Source organism: Oncorhynchus clarkii, chromosome 5 (assembly GCF_045791955.1).
Source record: "Oncorhynchus clarkii lewisi isolate Uvic-CL-2024 chromosome 5, UVic_Ocla_1.0, whole genome shotgun sequence".
In the NCBI taxonomy this organism is placed as follows: Eukaryota; Metazoa; Chordata; class Actinopteri; order Salmoniformes; family Salmonidae; genus Oncorhynchus; species Oncorhynchus clarkii.
Window position 1 is genome coordinate 33,591,080 of NC_092151.1, and position 21,927 is coordinate 33,613,006.

Here is a 21,927-nt window from a genome sequence, read left to right on the forward strand (position 1 = left end):
ACTGTGCCTCCATATCTCTGTGCTGGTCATCTCAATGGGCTCCTCAGAGCAGATAGCCCCCGGAGAGCTGCCTGGTTTGGTCTGGCCTGGCTTACTGGAGAGGAATACTACTGCTGCCTGTCTGTCACAGCTACTGTGCTGTATAGTACACTGTATGCTGTAGATGTACACACTATTATATGTGTTTGTGATTTGATTTGTCTGTGTGTGCGTGTTCATGTACAGTACATGCATTTGTGTGTCTGTCCCACAGGACGCTGAGCAGGCCAAGGTGATGACAGCCACCCACTCCTACCTGTGCAGAGCAGTGATTGTCACCTGCCCTCCTCACCTGGCAGGTCAGTGTGTGTGTGTGTGTCCCACCTCTGTCGTCCCATTTCTGTCGCCCCACCTCTGTTGCCCCACCTCTGTCACCCCAACTCTGTCACCCCACCTCTGTCACCCCACCTCTGTCACCCCACCTCTGTCGCCCCACCTCTGTCACCCCACCTCTGTCGCCCCACTTCATCACTCCTCTAATGAAATAACCACTGACACAGAAACTCAAAGGCAAGCCAAAAAAGTGTGTTGAACAGGGCAGCCAAGCAGATATGACAAAACCCTGATTCCAGTAACTCATACTTAGGAGGTGGGATGGAGGAATGGAGGGATGAAGGCATGGCCCCACTGCCCGGTACCAAGAAACCAGAGAACGCATAGAACCTTCTGCTGGAGCCATGGACCCCAGCCAGGACACTTAATGAGACAGATCTGGGAACAGCATTGAATTATGCAGCAGGGATTGGCCGGTCTCTGTTGCCAGTGGCCTGCTGACTCTGAATCAGCTATGGAGGCAGCCTGACAGGTGACAGGGACTCTTAAAACCAGAGCCTGTGCAGTAATTTAGATGTCTATTCAAAAAGAGGGGTGAAGGATAAATAAAATAAGTGAGTGACGCTTAAAGTCATTTGTGTGCCCTGGAAACTACCCTGGCATTTCCAGTCAGAGGAAGCTGGGTATGGACAGATCTTGGCATAAAGCTGACCTTGGCAAGGAGCAAGGTTCTGATTAAAGTCGGCTCTTAACCAACCATACTATTTTATTTGGTTTTTCGCATTGTTCATAACTTGTTTTGTAGGTAATGTTGCTGCTACAGTCTCTTATGACCGAAAAAAGCTTTTGAACATCAGAACTGGGATTGCTCACCTCAAATTGTACTAGGAGTTCTTCTTCAATGAGTCGGACACGAGGGATATTGTCACGAATCTCGCCGAAGATGGTGCCTCTTCCTGTTCGGGCTGCGCTCGGCGGTCGTCGTCGCCGGCCTATTAGCTGCCATCGATTCCCTTTCCGCTTGTTTCTGTTTATTGGGTTTAATTGGGTACACCTGTTTTGAGTTAGTGTTTGTTTGTAGGCTATTTAAGGGCACTAGGCCCGCTGGGTATTTGTGCGGGCTTGTTTTCTGTTATTTTGGTGTTGGTGTAGAAGTGTATTCTCATTATTTTCCGGACTGTTTTAGTCCTGTGTATTTTGGACGGGTGGTTTCTTACGCCCTAGTGTTGGCATGTCCATGTCTCCGCTGTCGTTGGAATAAATAGATTCACGTACGATATTACCTGCTCTCTGCGTTTGACTCCTCCACCGCACCATTTGTAGAAGTCGTAACAGATATACTATAGTCACCCGACCAGGCCCAAATCTATGTGATTCACTGGAAAAGGAAGCGTAGGTTTTGCAGAAAGAGATCAGGATGACTTGTGAGGATCAGGCAACGAGTGGCTAATCTGCCCTTGCCTTCCGTTCTGCTAGCTAACGTTCAATCGCTGGAAGATTAATGGGAGGAACTGAAAGCACGTATAACCTATCAATGGGATATTAAAAACTGTAATATCTTATGTTTCACCAAGTCATGGCTGAACGACGACATTAAGAACATACAGCTGGCGGGTTATACACTCTATCGGCAGGATAGAACAGCAGCCTCTGGTAAGACATGGGGCGGGGGCCTATGCATATGTGTAAACAATAGCTGGTGCAGGATATCTAAGGAAGTGTCAATATTTTGCATCTCATGATAAGCTTTAGACCACACTATCTACCTAGAGAGTTTTCATCTGTATTTTTAGCTGTCTACATAACACCACAGACCGAGGCTGGAACTAAAACCACACTCAATGAGCTGTATTCCATCTTAACATAAGCAAACAGGAATCCGCTCAACCAGAAGCGGTGGTCCAAGTGGCCGGGGACTGTTTTGCTTGCACAGATTGGAATATGTTCCGAGGTTCTTCCAATGGCATTGAGGAGTACACCACATCATTCACTGGCTTTTATCAATAAGTGCATCGAGGACGTCGTCCCCACAGTGACTGTACGTACATACCTTAACCAGAAGCCATGGATTACAGGCAACATTTGCACTGACCTAAAGGGTAGAGCTTGCGCTTACCAGACGAGCTAAATAACTTCTATGCTCGCTTCGAGGCAAGTAACACTGAAACATGCATATGAGAGCATCAGCTGTTCCGGACGACTGTGTGATCATGCTCTCTGCAGCCAATATGAGTAAGACCTTTTAACTGGTCAACATTCACAAGGCCACAAGGCCGCTTGGCCAGACGCATTACCCGAACGTGTAGTCCGAACATCCGCTGACTAATGTCTTCACTGACATTTTCAACCTCTCCCTGTCTGAGTCTGTAATACCAACATGTTTCAAGGAGACCCCCATAGTCCCTGTGCCCGCACCAACAGCTCCACAGATGATGCAATCTCTATTGCGCTCAACACTACCCTTTCCCACCTGGACAAAAGGAACACCTATGTGAGAATGCTATTCATTGACTACAGCTCAGCGTTCAACACCATAGTGCCCTCAAAGCTCATCACTAAGCTAAGAACCCTGTGACTAAACACCTCTCTGCAACTGGATCCTATACTTTCTGACGGGCCGTCCCAGGTGGTAAGGGTAGGTAACAACACATCCGGCACCCTGATCCTCAACACGGTGGCCCCTCGGGTGCGTGCTCAGTCCTCTCCTGTACTCCCTGTTCACTCATGACTGCACGGCCAGGCACGACTCCAACACCATCATTCATCATTAAGTTTGCTGATGACACAACAGTGGTAGGCCTGATCACCGGCAACGATGAGACAGCCTATAGGGAGGAGGTCAGAGACCTGACCGTGTGGTGCAAGGACAACAACCTCTCCCTCAACGTGATCAAGACAAAGTAGATGATTGTGGACTACAGGAAAAGGAGGATTGAGCACACACACCCATTCTCATCAACGGGTCTGTAGTGGAGCAGGTTGAGAGCTTCAAGTTCCTTGGTGTCCACATCACCAACAAACTAACATGGTCCAAACACACCAAGACAGTTGTGAAGAGGGCAGGACAAAACCTATTCCCTCTCAGGAGACTGAAACATTTGGCATGGTTCCTCAGGTCCTCAAAAGGTTTACAGCTGCACCATCGAGAGCATCCTGACGGGTTGCATCACTGCCTGGTATGGCAACTGCTCGGCCTCCGACAGCAAGGCACTACAGAGGGTAGTGCGTACGGCCCAGTACATCACTGGGGCCAAGCTTCCTGCCATCCAGGACCTATACCAGGCGGTGTCAGAGGAAGGCCCTAACAATTGTCAAAGACTCCAGCCACCCTAGTCACAGACTGTTCTCTCTGCTACCGCATGGCAAACGGTACCGGACCGCCAAGTCTAGGTCCAAGAGGCTTCTAAACAGCTTCTACCCCCAAGCCATAAGACTCCTGAACACCTAAACAAATGGCTACCCAGACTATTTGCATGTTTTTAGGTATTTTCTTCAAACTGCATTGTTGGTTAAGGTCTTCTAAGTACTCATTTCACTGTAACGTCTACTACACCTGTTGTATTTGGCGCATGTGACAAATACATTTTGATTTGATTTGATGTTGTGCAAGGCCGACTCACACGCTCACTCACACACATTCACACACAGGCCTTGTATCTGTATAGAGCCACGATGAATAGTACATAACCCTCAAATAAAGTCAGACATACACACACACACACACACACACACACACACACACACACACACACACACACACACACACACACACACACACACACACACACACACACACACACAGTCAGCCCTTCTCTGGCACTCTGTCTTAGAGTTGTGTGTTCTCTGGTCCGTCATGTCTTGGCGGCTGTACGATTTATTCCGCCATCCATCTATCTTTTATAATGAGTGGAGTTGTCCTTTTTGCCTGTTTCTCAGCCATCTCAATGATTTATGAACTGTTGGGCTTGACTGCGTATTATTTCACTCTGCTGAAGATTGTGGAGCCAGGATAGGAGAGTTTTGGCTGTGTCTTGGCTTTTCAGAACATTGCTACATATTCATTTTCATACTCTAAATGTTTTATTTGCTTCAAAGTGTATTATACATGCCAAGTCGTTGTTTTGTTGTTGTCAACCTCAAAACTACTCTCTTGCTATCACTCTTAGAAAATGCCTGCAGTATGACTCAATAGAGTTAATTTGATCTTCATTTCTAGAACTGTTCTACTCTACAATACACACAGCTGTCCATGTCCTAAATTAGCATTTTGTTTGAATATATACTTGACTGTGTGTGTGTGTGTGTGTGTGTGTGTGTGTGTGTGTGTGTGTGTGTGTGTGTGTGTGTGTGTGTGTGTGTGTGTGTGTGTGTGTGTGTGTGTGATGTGTTTGAGAAGTAGCTAGGTCGCTTTGAGCATGGCAGCTGTTTGTGTGTGTGTGCATGTGTGTATGTGTACAGTATGTGCGTGCTTTAGTGTGTGTGCATGTGTGCACCTGGCCATGTGTGTATTCATGCCTGCATGTGTGTTTGTGTGTGTCTACATTTGTTTGTATGTGTGTACGTGCGCTCCTTTGTGTGTGTATGTGTGTTTATTTTCTGTTGTGGATGTGGGTGAATTAAGGTGCACTCTACATGGGTGAAATTAGGTTCTGGGCAATAGGCATCTTCCTCTAAGTATAGTTCTACCTGACTAAACTGGAATTTCAAATGGATGCAATTGGACTTGACTGGCAGCCAAGCGGCACAGCGCCTGATATTGCCATCTATCTTCTCCCCTCTCCAAGAGGAGCTTTTCTAATGACAGCAGGCTAGGGCAATGGCACAGGACCCGACAGATCTGCCACTCATAGTTAATTCATATGGCTTGTTTACACTGTAGGAAAATAGGTAAGAAATGCATTAGCATTGATTTGCCCACTATGACCCAAGCCTCATCCAGCAGGCTGAAAGGCTTTCAGACACGGTGTGTATAAGACTAAATCATGACTTATTTGGTATTGCACTGAAAGTAGGAGTTATTGCGTTGAAGTGAAGTTGAAGTGATTGAAAAAAATATACAGTAGATATTAATCTCTCCGGAAGATTAAACCTTTGAAATCGAATTTGGTTATCAGTTTATTACATTGCATATACTTGTTTTTAAGAAAAGGACATACTGGTACTTGACTGCATTTGTGCTGTATTTGTCTCCAGTTTCTTATCGCTTTTCTTCTGGACCCTGAGAGAATGTAGCAACAAAGTTGGAGATAGAAAAGGAGCAGTATAAAATCCTAGAGCACCCTTGCCGGAGGCTACGGTTAGATCGCAGTTCTGTTTCACAGGTCACTGTCAAAAGAGGAACTGGAGAGACCGATGTGCCAGTGATCAGGATAGAAAAACATTAAGGAGATAATTAATTAGTGAGAGAGCGAGAGAGAATAAGGGAGAGGAGAGAGAGAGAGAGAATGAGAGACAGGCTAGAGACAGAGTGATAACAGACTGCAGTGAATATTAGCTGAGGGAAAACGGAGTCACAATGAGTCAGGTTTAGGGAGCCAGTGGAGCAGAAGACTACCTTCTAAAGATGAGGTGTGTGTCTAGACTGGCAGACAGTATTACTGGAACGACAGTCAGCAATGATCGACTGTCACTGTTGGATTAGAGTGATAGGCCTCTACCGATCCGAGCAAAATGTACCCCAAGGAAAATTCTGTCACCCATTTTAGAAGTAATCTCTTGGATCTGTGTGGTAAGCCCAGAGAGACACAGACATCCCTTGTCTCCAGGGCTGTACAGTCGTGGCCAAGAGTTTTGAGAATGACACAAATATTCATTTTCACAAAGTCTTCTGCCTCAGTTTGTATGATGGAAATTTGCATATACTCCAGAGTGTTATGAAGAGTGATCAGATGAATTGCAATTAATTGAAAGTCCCTATTTGCCATGCAAATGAACTGAATACCCAAAAAACATTTCCACTGCATTTCAGCCCTGCCACAAAAGGACCAGCTGACATCATGTCAGTGATTCTCTTGTTAACACAGGTGTGAGTGTTGACGAGGACAAGGCTGGAGATCACTCTGTCATGCTGATTGAGTTTGATTAGCAGACTGGAGGTTTCAAAAGGAGGGTGGTGCTTGGAATCATTGTTCTTCTTCTGTCAACCATGGTTACCGGCAAGGAAACACGTGCCGTCATCATTGCTTTGCACAAAAAGGGCTTCACAGGCAAGGATATTGCTGCCAGTAAGATTGCACCAAAATCAACCATTTATCAGATCATCAAGAACTTCAAGGAGAGCGGTTCAATTGTTGGGAAGAAGGCTTCAGGGCGCCCAAGAAAGTCCAGCAAGCGCCAGGACCGTCTCCTAAAGTTGATTCACCTGCGGGATCGGGGCCCCACCACTACAGAGTTTGCTCAGGAATGGCAGCAGGCAGGTGTGAATGCATCTGCACGCACAGTGAGGCGAAGACTTTTGGAGGATGGCCTGGTGTCAAGAAAAGTAGCAAAGAAGCCACTTCTCTCCAGGAAAAACATCAGGGACAGACTGATATTCTTCAAAAGGTACAGGGACTGGACTGCTGAGGACTGGGGTAAAGTCATTTTCTCTGATGAATCCCCTTTACGATTGTTTGGGGCATCCAGAAAAAAGCTTGTCCAGAGAAGACAAGGTGAGCGCTACCATCAGCCCTGTGTCATGCTAACAGTAAAGTATCCTGAGACCATTCATGTGTGGGGTGGCTTCTCAGCCAAGGGAGAGGGCTCACTCACAATTTTGCCTAAGAACACAGCCATGAATAAAGAAGAGTACCAACACATCCTCCGAGAGCAACTTCTCCCAACCATCCAGGAACAGTTTGGTGACGAACAATGTCTTTTCCAGCATGATGGAGCACCTTGCCATAAGGCAAAAGTGAGAGAGCGTGATAACTAAGTGGCTCGGGGAACAAAACCTTGATATTTTGGGTCCATGGCCATGAAACTCCCCAGACCTTAATCCCATTGAGAACTTGTGGTCAATCCTCAAGAGGCGGGTGGACAAACAAAAACCCACAACATTCTGACAAACTCCAAGCATTGATTATGCAAGAATGGGCTGCCATCAGTCAGGATGTGGATTGACAGCATGCCAGGGCGGATTGCTGAGGTCTTGAAAAATAAGGGTCAACTCTGCAATTATTGACTCTTGGCATCAACTTCATGTAATTGTCAATAAAAGCCTTTGACGCTTATGAAATGCTTGTAATTATACTTCAGTATTCCATAGTAACATCTGATAAAAATATCTAAAGACACTGAAGCGGCAAACTTTGTGGAAATTAATATTTGTGTCATTCTCAAAACTTTTGGCCACGACTGTACAGTAGCTCATAGCTCCTGCAGTCCTCTCCCCCGGCCAGGCATTAAAACACCCGGTTGAACTAATCAAACTCTTTATTGTCCTATTTTATAGTGTCCGCCCTTGAGTTTAGGTGGCAAGATGATTAGTTAAATCATGCCTTTAAGTGTCTGATTGGAACTAAAACCTGTCCGTCCACTCTCCTCTCCAGCTCTCTGGTGTGCCAGCCATGGTTTGAACATTACAGTGCTGTGTAATAAGACCAAGACTAAAGCACCTCCAATGCCTGAATGTAGTTGTAAACCTGCAGTCACATGATCACAGGCCCAGACTTGACCTTTAAAGCCCCACTGCAATACTCTATTGTAAACACTGGACCCATTTCCTGTCCCCTGATGCTTAATCCTCTATCCTCTGAGTGACATTGGATTGTTGGTTGGTCTGTGGCAATGGACGTGGTTGTGAATGTAATTGAGTATAAGAAGTGGGTTCATTGCGTTTACAATGCAATATTGCAGTGGGGATAGTAACTAACTAATAATTTTGCTACACAGCGCTGTAATTTCCACACCATAACAATTGACCAGATCACAACAGTGTATCTGTGTTCTTAAGACAAGTAGAATACTGAATAGAGAATTTAAAAAGCTTATTGCAATTTCAATGAGGTAGCCATCAAGGAATGAATGAATCAGGAGACGAATGACTGATCGAAAGGAATTGTGCCAGTATGTAGCATGTGTAATCAGCCCATTCTGTGCCCATTCTCACTTTACTCATGAAATCATTGTTATTACCATGGTGCTACAAAGGTACATTCATCCCCAGTTATCAGTCTTTACACCATCTGCCAATGAAGCATGGACTTGTGAGTCATAAATACATAAATGCATCATGAATACAATACCTTTGGAATAACCTTGTTGAATAAGTTAATCAGCTCGTTCAAAAAGTAGAGTTTAGAAAAAAAGTAGACATTTAGAAAGTGTCACACATTCACTCACGCTGAATTTAAATGGAAACTGTATTTATAGTGTGTTTGGCTGTCACATCACACTTCACACATTGAAATGTCTCTGTAGACTATGACATGGAAAAGCATTAATAACCATTCTATATTGAAGGACAATTTTATTCATAGCCTACATCCTAAATTGCAACCTATTCGCTATATAGTGGGCCCTATGGGCTCTGGTCAAAAGTAGTGCACTAAATATGGGATAGAGTGCCATTTAGGACATAGATATACACTACATGACCAAAAGTATGTGGACACATACTTGTCGAACATCTCATTATGCAGACAATCTGGAATTTTCATGGCATTATTATTTCTCATAAAAACTAGAAGAGAAGCATTTAATCTCTCGTCAACACTCAATCAGGAAATACTGTATTTGCAGTAATAGGCATGTTGCTCTGTTTTGAGCCAGCTGCAGCTTTGCTAAGTGTTTCTTTGCTGCACTTGACCGTTTTACCAGACAGTAATCAAGATGGGACAAGACCAGAGCCTGAACAACTAGTACAGTTGTGTCATAACTCTCCTGTGACGATCTGAAGGATCAGGTTACAGTGGGTCTGCTCTGTAGAGCAGAGAGGGAGAGCGGGAAGTCGGCTGTTTTATGGTCGGTCATAAAATACGCTGTCCCTAGTCTCTGTAGTGGTCAAGATTGGAATGTAAACTGTGGAACACAGAGAGACACTTGGACATCAAAAGTTTGAATAATTCAACAATATTTATATTTTTGAGAATGTGGGAGGGGGCTGTGGACACTTAAGGGGCAGTCATGACAAGTGTGTTTCATTTGGTGATCTCATGAAGGACAGGAAACACATATAACTGTATCTCTTAAAGTGTACATTATCCAGCTGTCAGGTTTACATCTAAATATTGTGAAACGTATGTGATTAAACATTAAACTACTTGTGAAAAGATGTAATGTGATGTTAACCTTCTAAATGAGAAAATATGGGTTTTCATATAAAGTTAAACAAATCATTGGCCACGCCCACGTGAGCATAGACATTACGTTGGCGTCATGGACCGCCTTTTCCCACGGAGTATAAAACCACTTCCAACTAAATTTACATGAAGTCAGAGAACGCCGGGACAGAGTCCCCACATTGGAATGGCTACAATTCAATAGACCATTAGACCAGAAAATATGGAGCTGACGCTACATGTTGACATGGTTAAGAACTACAACTCTATAGACCACAGAGACCAGACAGCTGTAGTTTTGGCTACACGGCTTGAAATGGTTAAACTCTGAGACTATCGATCACTGCAGAATAAGAGTAAACCCTAGACGTAGAATTACTAGTCTGCAGCTGGAAATTACGTAAGTGTAGTAGGAGAATACCGGCAATACCGGCATCTATTCTATGCAACAACCATCTGTATGCCTGACGTATCCATTATGAACACAACCAGAGGCTTTCTGTCGATTGACTCTTCAGCAGACGGACGGGCGACCACAGGGAGAGACAACAAGACATACACTCGTAAATATGTAAATTGCAATTTATTTTTGAATGAGCGGTTGTTCATGTAAAGTATTAGCAATTTCTATGAGTGTTGTTATTAGCTATAAGTTTCCCGCTCTTGAGCATCCCACACCCCCTTTTCTTTGTCTACTAAGCCATCATACTGGTTTAGCCCACTAGGGACTTATCAATGCATTGTGTTAGTAACCAATATCTACTGTTAGTTTGTTATGTATTTTGTATGTTGCTGATTCATCATTTAGGCTAGGGTTTGTGCAGATATCCAAGCGACGTTCAGTAATGAGAACTGATGAGGTAGTAATGATACATTAATAGAAGACTAATCAATAAGATATGAAAATATCGGAAGAGTTGATTCGGGAAATAGAGACTCTATAAACAATTTCCCATGGTGACCCAACTTCCTAGTTATTTAAAGTTTACATGACTAGTTTAATCACGTAGTGATAATTACACATAGAGAAAATAACAGTCTTCACATTTAATGATAGTCACAGACACAACATTATGGTGCCCCTTGTGAGGAGTCTAAGATAGAATGAGGTCTTCATGATTGAATTAAGTATATATATATTAATTGTAAAAACATTTTACTGTACAAACAGACTGCGTTAGATACGATACGAATAGAGCCCATAGAAGTTGTCCCGGTGTCGCGTATCTGATGACATCAGGGTGTCTTAGGAGTTGGTGAAGGCCAGCCTCCCAGAGTCGCCTCTTCACTGTTGACGTTGAGACTGGTGTTTTGCGGGTACCATTTAATAAAGCTGCCAGTTGAGGACTTGTGAGGCGTCTGTTTCTCAAACTAGATACTCTGATGTACTTGTCCTCTTGCTCAGCTGTGCACCGGGGCCTCCCACTCCTCTTTCTATTCTGGTTAGAGACAGTTTGTGCTGTACTGTGAAGGGAGTAGTACACAGCGTTGTACAAGATCTTCAGTTTCTTGCTAATTTCATGCATGGAATAGCCTTCATTTCTCAGAACAAGAATAGACTGACGAGTTTCAGAAGAAAGTTCTTTGTTTCGGGCCATTTTGAGCCTGTAATTGAACCCACAAATGCTGATGCTCCAGATACTCAACTAGTCTAAAGAAAGCCAGTTGTATTGCTTCTTTAATCAGAACAACAGTTTTCAGCTGTGCTAACATAATTGCAAACGGGTTTTCTAAAAAATATAAAAAATATTCCAGCTACAATAGTCATTTACAACATTAACAATGTCAACACTTTATTTCTGATCAATTTGATGTTATTTAAATGTACAAAAAATGGGCTTTTCTTTCAAAAACAAGGACATTTCTAAGTGACCCCTATCTTTTGAACGGTAATGTATAATCATTTGCAAAAATTTTGAAAACTTTTTTTCTCCTCGAATTGTCATAATCGGGTATGTAGGATGTTATGTAACAACATGTGGCTGTAATGTAACAAAACCTTACCAAAATATTGATTTCCTTGTCATTTTGATTTTGATTCGGGAAATAGAGACTCTATAAACAATTTCCCATGGTGACCCAACTTCCTAGTTATTTAAAGTTTACATGACTAGTTTAATCACGTAGTGATAATTACACATAGAGAAAATAACAGTCTTCACATTTAATGATAGTCACAGACACAACATTATGGTGCCCCTTGTGAGGAGTCTAAGATAGAATGAGGTCTTCATGATTGAATTAAGTATATATATATTAATTGTAAAAACATTTTACTGTACAAACAGACTGCGTTAGATACGATACGAATAGAGCCCATAGAAGTTGTCCCGGTGTCGCGTATCTGATGACATCAGGGTGTCTTAGGAGTTGGTGAAGGCCAGCCTCCCAGAGTCGCCTCTTCACTGTTGACGTTGAGACTGGTGTTTTGCGGGTACCATTTAATAAAGCTGCCAGTTGAGGACTTGTGAGGCGTCTGTTTCTCAAACTAGATACTCTGATGTACTTGTCCTCTTGCTCAGCTGTGCACCGGGGCCTCCCACTCCTCTTTCTATTCTGGTTAGAGACAGTTTGTGCTGTACTGTGAAGGGAGTAGTACACAGCGTTGTACAAGATCTTCAGTTTCTTGCTAATTTCATGCATGGAATAGCCTTCATTTCTCAGAACAAGAATAGACTGACGAGTTTCAGAAGAAAGTTCTTTGTTTCGGGCCATTTTGAGCCTGTAATTGAACCCACAAATGCTGATGCTCCAGATACTCAACTAGTCTAAAGAAAGCCAGTTGTATTGCTTCTTTAATCAGAACAACAGTTTTCAGCTGTGCTAACATAATTGCAAACGGGTTTTCTAAAAAATATAAAAAATATTCCAGCTACAATAGTCATTTACAACATTAACAATGTCAACACTTTATTTCTGATCAATTTGATGTTATTTAAATGTACAAAAAATGGGCTTTTCTTTCAAAAACAAGGACATTTCTAAGTGACCCCTATCTTTTGAACGGTAATGTATAATCATTTGCAAAAATTTTGAAAACTTTTTTTCTCCTCGAATTGTCATAATCGGGTATGTAGGATGTTATGTAACAACATGTGGCTGTAATGTAACAAAACCTTACCAAAATATTGATTTCCTTGTCATTTTCATGTCAGAGGTGTAACCCACTTTTCAATCTTGTGTTTTATTACTTTGTTTTGTTAGCAGAAAGGGCCTTCATTTATAGTTTCTGACAGACATCGACAGCTCAAGAACAGTAGTTCCCATCTTACACAAGCTTTTGTGACACCGCAGACAATGTTGTCTGCCTTCTCCTCAGTGTGTTTGAGACATTCCATATTCCTAGCTTTGACAGTACAATACTGATGAAGTTATTCAATCTGTCTTTACAAAGGAACACTACAAGTTGGATCTTGAAATGTAAATAACGTTACTGGTTACTGCAACCACAGTTTTATGGCAAACCGACAGCCCAGCAGTGTTTGATCGCAGGGATTTTCTGTGCAGGGCCATTTCTGAGATAGCCATGCAGGCAGTCACTGGGGTATTGTATCCAATTTACCTGAGTGCTGGTCGATGATTCAAAAACTAAAGCCCATTCTGATCAATACAGGGGTTAACCAAAGTGATGCGTGTTATCTATTCCTCTCCTCCTCTCGCTCTCACTCTCGTATTCTCTTTTCCTTTTGTATCGCTCGTTCTATCTTTGTCCCTTAATTCTCTACACCTCTATTTTCAGTCACTATCTTATTCTCTCTCGCTGGTCCCATTGTCCATTTCTCTCCACTGTTTCTATGTTGTCCACCGGAATTAGGATTTCCAAAACCCAGAGAGGCACAACCTCTCGATTCAGCATATTTTCTCTCCCCTCTGACGTCAATTATAGCATAGTGACAAGTCATCACCTTTCTCCTGAGAACCCAATCTCCATATATTTCTCCGTCTCCCCAGCTAAGATCCACTACCAACCTGCTCTACCCATTCAGAGAGAACACCTCACACAGAACATGCCTGTTGGGCACTTGATGAAGTTTGTCATCAACTACCAGATGGTCAGTAACACACACGCGCACGCGCACACGCACACACACACACACACACACACACACACACACACACACACACACACACACACACACACACACACACACACACACACACACACACACACACACACATATACACACACACACACACAGTCAATAACACCATTTATTAACACCTTTGGCTCATAAGAGACTTGACACACATTGATAGTAACACTAAGGCTTTTCTCATATAATGTTCAAAATATATCCTCAGTGTGTACTGTATATGAACATGATTTGTTAAAAACAAAATGTTAGTCTAAAATAAATGTGAGATAATCTCTAGATGCTTTTTATAGTGGAGATCAAGTTTATAAATTGCCTGGCTGGAATGATACGACAGTAGATTGCACAATCAGATGGAACTGTGTAAATAGCATTTTAACATAATATATTTAGCAGGTTATAACTTGTGGGATAGACACCAGCTGGAATGCGGTTTTAACCAATCGGCATTCAGGATTAGAACCACCCGTTGTAAAATATAATAATAATATACACAGTGGGATCTCTTGGGCACCTGTAAACATAGAGGGAATATCAACAATAAGGTCAGCACATAACTACAGTGGGGAGAACAAGTATTTGATACACTGCCGATTTTGCAGGTTTTCCTACTTACAAAGCATGTAGAGGTGTGTAATTTGTATCATAGTTACACTTCAACTGTGAGAAACGGTATCTAAAACAAAAATCCAGAAAATCACATGTATGATTTTTAAGTAATTAATTTGCATTTTATTGCATGACATAAGTATTTGATACATCAGAAAACCAGAACTTAATATTTGGTACAGAAACCTTTGTTTGCAATTACAGAGATCATACGTTTCCTGTAGTTCTTGACCAGGTTTGCACACACTGCAGCAGGGATTTTGGCCCACTCCTCCATACAGACCTTCTCCAGATCCTTCAGTTTTTGGGGCTGTCGCTGGGCAATACGGACTTTCAGCTCCCTCCAAATATTTTCTATTGGGTTCAGGTCTGGAGACTGGCTAGGCCACTCCAGGACATTGAGACGCTTCTTACACAAACACACAGCCAGTTGCCCCCAGTTGCCCTGGCTGTGTGTTTCGGGTCGTTGTCATGCTGGAAGACCCAGCCACAACCCATCTTCAATGCTCTTAATGCGTTTACTTCCGGCGCCGACAGAGATGGCCGCCTCGCTTCGCGTTCCTAGGAAACTATGCAGTTTTTTGTTTTTTTACGTGTTATTTCTTACATTAGTACCCCAGGTCATCTTAGGTTTCATCACATACAGTCGAGAAGAACTACTGAATATAAGATCAGCGTCAACTCACCATCAGTACGACCAAGAATACGCTTTTCGCGACGCGGATCCTGTGCTCTGCCTTACAAACAGGACAACGGAGTGGATCCCATGCAGCGACCCAAAAAAACGACTCCGAAAAAGAGGGAAACGAGGCGGTCTTCTGGTCAGACTCCGGAGACGGGCACATCGTGCACCATTCCCTAGCATTCTTCTTGCCAATGTCCAGTCTCTTGACAACAAGGTTGATGAAATCCGAGCAAGGGTAGCATTCCAGAGGGACATCAGAGACTGTAACGTTCTTTGCTTCACGGAAACGTGGCTTACTGGAGAGACGCTATCCGAAGCGGTGCAGCCAACAGGTTTCTCCACGCATCGCGCAGACAGGAAAAAACATATTTCTGGTAAAAAGAGGGGCGGGGGCGTATGCCTTATGACTAACGTGACATGGTGTGATGAAAGAAACATACAGGAACTCAAATCCTTCTGTTCACCTGATTTAGAATTCCTCACAATCAAATGTAGACCGCATTATCTACCAAGAGAATTCTCTTCGATTATAATCACAGCCGTATATATCCCCCCCCAAGCAGACACATCGTTGGCTCTGAATGAACTTTATTTGACTCTTTGCAAACTGGAAACCATTTATCCGGAGGCTGCATTCATTGTAGCTGGGGATTTTAACAAGGCTAATCTGAAAACAAGACTCCCCAAATTTTATCAGCATATCGATTGCGCAACCAGGGGTGGAAAGACCTTGGATCATTGTTACTCTAACTTCCGCGACGCATATAAGGCCCTGCCCCGCCCCCCTTTCGGAAAAGCTGACCACGACTCCATTTTGTTGATCCCTGCCTACAGACAGAATCTAAAACAAGAGGCTCCCACGCTGAGGTCTGTCCAACGCTGGTCCGACCAAGCTGACTCCACACTCCAAGACTGCTTCCATCACGTGGACTGGGACATGTTTCGTATTGCGTCAGACAACAACATTGACGAATACGCTGATTCGGTGTGCGAGTTCATTAGAACGTGCGTTGAAGATGTCGTTCCCATAGCAACGATTAAAACATTCCCTAACCAGAAACCGTGGATTGATGGCAGCATTCGTGTGAAACTGAAAGCGCGAACCACTGCTTTTAATCAGGGCAAGGTGTCTGGTAACATGACCGAATACAAACAGTGCAGCTATTCCCTCGGCAAGGCTATCAAACAAGCTAAGCGTCAGTACAGAGACAAAGTAGAATCTCAATTCAACGGCTCAGACACAAGAGGCATGTGGCAGGGTCTACAGTCAATCACGGACTACAGGAAGAAATCCAGCCCAGTCACGGACCAGGATGTCCTGCTCCCAGGCAGACTAAATAACTTTTTTGCCCGCTTTGAGGACAATACAGTGCCACTGACACGGCCTGCAACGAAAACTTGCGGTCTCTCCTTCACTGCAGCCGAGGTGAGTAAGACATTTAAACGTGTTAACCCTCGCAAGGCTGCAGGCCCAGACGGCATCCCCAGCCGCGCCCTCAGAGCATGCGCAGACCAGCTGGCCGGTGTGTTTACGGACATATTCAATCAATCCCTATACCAGTCTGCTGTTCCCACATGCTTCAAGAGGGCCACCATTGTTCCTGTTCCCAAGAAAGCTAAGGTAACTGAGCTAAACGACTACCGCCCCGTAGCACTCACTTCCGTCATCATGAAGTGCTTTGAGAGACTAGTCAAGGACCATATCACCTCCACCCTACCTGACACCCTAGACCCACTCCAATTTGCTTACCGCCCAAATAGGTCCACAGACGATGCAATCTCAACCACACTGCACACTGCCCTAACCCATCTGGACAAGAGGAATACCTATGTGAGAATGCTGTTCATTGACTACAGCTCGGCATTCAACACCATAGTACCCTCCAAGCTCGTCATCAAGCTCGAGACCCTGGGTCTCGACCCCGCCCTGTGCAACTGGGTACTGGACTTCCTGACGGGCCGCCCCCAGGTGGTGAGGGTAGGCAACAACATCTCCTCCCCGCTGATCCTCAACACTGGGGCCCCACAAGGGTGCGTTCTGAGCCCTCTCCTGTACTCCCTGTTCACCCACGACTGCGTGGCCACGCACGCCTCCAACTCAATCATCAAGTTTGCGGACGACACAACAGTGGTAGGCTTGATTACCAACAACGACGAGACGGCCTACAGAGAGGAGGTGAGGGCCCTCGGAGTGTGGTGTCAGGAAAATAACCTCACACCCAACGTCAACAAAACTAAGGAGATGATTGTGGACTTCAGGAAACAGCAGAGGGAACACCCCCCTATCCACATCGATGGAACAGTAGTGGAGAGGGTAGCAAGTTTTAAGTTCCTCGGCATACACATCACAGACAAACTGAATTGGTCCACTCACACAGACAGCATTGTGAAGAAGGCGCAGCAGCGCCTCTTCAACCTCAGGAGGCTGAAGAAATTCGGCTTGTCACCAAAAGCACTCACAAACTTCTACAGATGCACAATCGAGAGCATCCTGGCGGGCTGTATCATCGCCTGGTACGGCAACTGCTCCGCCCTCAACCGTAAGGCTCTCCAGAGGGTAGTGAGGTCTGCACAACGCATCACCGGGGGCAAACTACCTGCCCTCCAGGACACCTACACCACCCGATGTCACAGGAAGGCCATAAAGATCATCAAGGACATCAACCACCCGAGCCACTGCCTGTTCACCCCGCTATCATCCAGAAGGCGAGGTCAGTACAGGTGCATCAAAGCTGGGACCGAGAGACTGAAAAACAGCTTATATCTCAAGGCTATCAGACTGTTAAACAGCCACCACTAACATTGAGTGGCTGCTGCCAACACACTGACACTGACTCAACTCCAGCCACTTTAATAATGGGATTGATGGGAAATGATGTAAATATATCACTAGCCACTTTAAACAATGCTACCTTATATAATGTTACTTACCCTACATTATTCATCTCATAGGCATACGTATATACTGTACTCTATATCATCGACTGTATCCTTATGTAATACATGTATCACTAGCCACTTTAACTATGCCACTTTGTTTACATACTCATCTCATATGTATATACTGTACTCGATACAATCTACTGTATCTGCCTATGCTGCTCTGTACCATCACTCATTCATATATCCTTATGTACATATTCTTTATCCCCTCACACTGTGTACAAGACAGTAGTTTTGGAATTGTTAGTTAGATTACTTGTTGGTTATTACTGCATTGTCGGAACTAGAAGCACAAGCATTTCGCTACACTCGCATTAACATCTGCTAACCATGTGTATGTGACAAATAAAATTTGATTTGATTTGATTTGATTACTGAGGGAAGGATGATGTTTGCCAAGATCTCGCGATACATGGCCCCATCCATCCTCCCCCCAATACGGTGCAGTTATTCTGTCCCCTTTGCAGAAAAGCATCCCCAAAGAATGATGTTTCCACCCCCATGCTTCATGGTTGGGATGGTGTTCTTGGGGTTGTACTCATCCTTCTTCTTCCTCCAAACACAGCGAGTGGAGTTTAGACCAAAAAGCTCTATTTTTGTCTCATCAGACCACATGACCTTCTCCCATTCCTCCTCTGGATCATCCAGATGGTCATTGGCAAACTTCAGACGGGCCTGGACATGCGCAGGCTTGAGCAGGGAGACCTTGCGTGCGCTGCAGGATTTTAATCCATGACGGCGTAGTGTGTTACTAATGGTTTTCTTTGAGACTGTGGTCCCAGCTATCTTCAGGTCATTGACCAGGTCCTGCTGTGTAGTTCTGGGCTGATCCCTCACCTTCCTCATGATCATTGATGCCCCACAAGGTGAGATCTTGCATGGAGCCCCAGACCGAGGGTGATTGACCGTCATCTTGGACTTCTTGGAGTCTGTTTGATTGAGTGTGTGGACAGGTGTCTTTTATACAGGTAACAAGTTCAAAGAGTTAATACAGGTAATGAGTGGAGAACAGGAGGGATTCTTAAAGAAAAACTAACAGGTCTGTGAGAGCCGGAATTCTTACTGGTTGGTAGGTGATCAAATACTTATGTCATGCAATAAAACGCAAATTAATTACTTAAAAATTATACAATGTAATTTTCTGGATTTTTGTTTTAGATTCCGTCTCTCACAGTTGAAGTGTACCTATGATAAAAATTACAGACCTCTACATGCTTTGTAAGTAGGAAAACCTGCAAAATCAGCAGTGTATCAAATACTTGTTCTCCCCACTGTATATTGTCAGTATCCATTTTACAGTGCCTTCAGAAAGTATTCACACCCCTTTACTTTTTTCCACATTTTCTTGTTTTTCAAAGTGAGATTAAAATGGATTTAATTGTCACTTTTTGTCAACGATCTACACAAAATTCTTTGTAATGTGAAAACTGTATTCTTTAACAAATCTTCAAACAAAGTTGTTTGTTGATCATTGCTAGACAGCCATTTTCAAGTCTTGCCATAGATTTTCAAGCCAATTTGAGACAAAACTGTAACTAGGCCACTCGGGAACATTCAATGTTGTCTTGGTAAGCAACTCCAATGTATATTTGGCCTTGTGTTTTAGGTTATTGTCTTACTGAAAGGTGAATTTATCTCCGAGCCTCTGTTGGAAAGCAGACTGAACCAACTTTTCCTCTAGGATTTTTCCTGTGCTGTGTAACAATTTTGAAAAACATAATTCAACTTTTATATTGTGGGTATTTGTGTGTAGGTCAGTGTAAAACAAAATCTCAATTTAAATCATTTTAAATTCATGCTGTAACATAGCAAATGTGGAAAAAGAACCACGCTGAAGGTAAAACACTCTGACAGGATTTGAACATCCAAAGTAAGGATAGAGATTGACTTGAATTTTGAATATTAGATTCAGTGATGTGCTGCATCTGTTACATTTTTGATGTGTTTTGCGCTAAGATGTCATAAAGTGTGAACTTTGCTATGATCATTAGTGTGGTTTTACACAGTCATTTAAAACAGAACAATCTCTTCTGAATAGATGGAAGTTCATCCCAACAAGCATAACACATTTACAATCCACTAATTTTGGAAACCGCAGACCTCAAGTGTACTATTAGCTAGTGCATCGGGGGCGATCTGTGTGTGGTAAGTGCATCTAGCTCATCCAGCTGTCATTCCCTCTCTCTCTCGCTCTCGCTCGCTCTCCTCTTCTCTCTCTGCTGCAGGCGTTCTGGCGTGAGAAGGGTTTCTCGGGAGAGATAGTGGCACGACCCTCTGCGGATTGTCCCTTGAGTGTCACCTTCGACGGCACCAGTCCCAGTGGGAGTGCTGCTCTTGTGGGCTTCATCTCTGGCATGCAGGCCTATGATTGGAGCTCCAGAGAGGTAACCAGGATGGAGAGATAGATGGATGGATGGAGTGATACGAGGCATATGACGGAGACACAGGGAAGACAGCATAGACAATATGTGGAGTACACTCTCCCTGAACACGGCCCCGGGGGTCAGAGTTTCTATGAAGCGTAGATCATGTTATTAAAGAATGGATATTGTTGACCTGTGAATAACCTAGCAAACGAGGCCCATGTTTTCACCCTGTTTGAACCCAGAGGCATCTATTGGATCATTACCCGACGGCTTCATTATTTTATTAAACATCCGGCTCGTTACATAACACCACCTACAGCTACAGAGATACAGTACAGAGCAAAACAGGGACACACATCACTACCTGTCACCAAATACATACCAGATAGATGATCGAGAATGAGAGAAAAAAACAGTTCCACTCCACTGGTAAATGTGTGTGAGATATTTTCACACTGTTTGTGATAGAAAAAGCAAATCGACAGATAAAGTGATCCCTTTCACACAGTCCTGTGTTATCAGCTTCATATGGCAGCAGGTGAGAGACATGTGGAGAGGGAAAGAGAGAAAGAACGTGGGGAAATAGAGAAGGTGTAAATGGGTATCATTTGGCTGAAGAGTATTGGGAAGGGTGCTTACTGGCAGAGTGTGGTAAATGGTGTTGTCACCCTTTTACAGTATATGGGCCAACATGAGTGGCTCCATATCCATTTAAAAAATGTCAGTAGTGTTGAAGTGTTCACTTCAACTTTTGGGCTAAATACAAGCTGCTACCTATTTTCAGCCCTGATATTTGAAGTGGTACACATGGCTGCATCTCTGCTCTCAAGTGAACTATCAAATGGCAAGGTTCAATCTATATCTTGTTGTGTCATCCTTGAGCCCTAAAACAAAGAGCACACAAAACACTCAAATTGGTATTCTTTCAAAGACGTATTATGAAAAGAGAAAATACAAAACAGATTGCATGCCAGTCCATCTGTGATGATAAGCAGAAGAATAAACAAAACTGCATATCAGTGGGATTCTACAAATCAAATAGAATCAGTCCAAGAAAAAATAGGTTCCCATGTGATTAATCATGTTTTCTCAACTTAAAATCTGCTCAATCAAATTTATTTGTAAAGCCCTTCTTACGTCAGCTGATGTCACAAATTGCTGTACAGAAACCCAAAGTGCTGTACAGAAACCCAGCCTAAAACCCCAAACAACAAGCAATGCAGAACCATGGTGGGTAGAAAAACTCCCTAGAAAGGCCAGAACCTAGGAAGAAACCTAGAGAGGAACCAGGCTATGAGGGGTGTCCAGTCCTCTTTTGGCTATGCCGGGTGGAGATTATAACAGAACATGGCCAAGATGTTCAAATGTTCATAGAAGACCAGCATGGTCAAATAATAATAATCACAGTGGTTGTAGAGGGTGCAACAGGTCAGCACCTCAGGAGTAAATGTCAGTTGGCTTTTCATAGCTGATCATTCAGAGTATCTCTACTGCTTCTGCTGTCTCTAGAGAGTTGAAAACAGCAGGTCTGGGACAGGTAGCACGTCCGGTGAACAGGTCAGGGTTCCATAGCCGCAGGCAGAACAGTTGAAACTGAAGCAGCAGCACGGCCAGGTGGACTGTGGACAGCAAGGAGTCACAAGGCCAGGTAGCCCTGA

General features: G+C 43.7%; 1 protein-coding gene across 1 annotated transcript in view; it reads left to right on the forward strand.

Annotated features, from left to right (window-relative positions):
• LOC139409960 (probable flavin-containing monoamine oxidase A) overlaps positions 1-21,927 on the forward strand; it is a 46,314-nt gene that overhangs the window by 8,858 nt on the left and 15,529 nt on the right. The window contains exons 7-9 of the mRNA XM_071155373.1: positions 254-338; positions 13,524-13,624; positions 20,129-20,287. Of these exons, the coding sequence (XP_071011474.1) occupies positions 254-338; positions 13,524-13,624; positions 20,129-20,287 (345 nt within the window). The remainder of the gene's footprint in view (positions 1-253; positions 339-13,523; positions 13,625-20,128; positions 20,288-21,927) is intronic.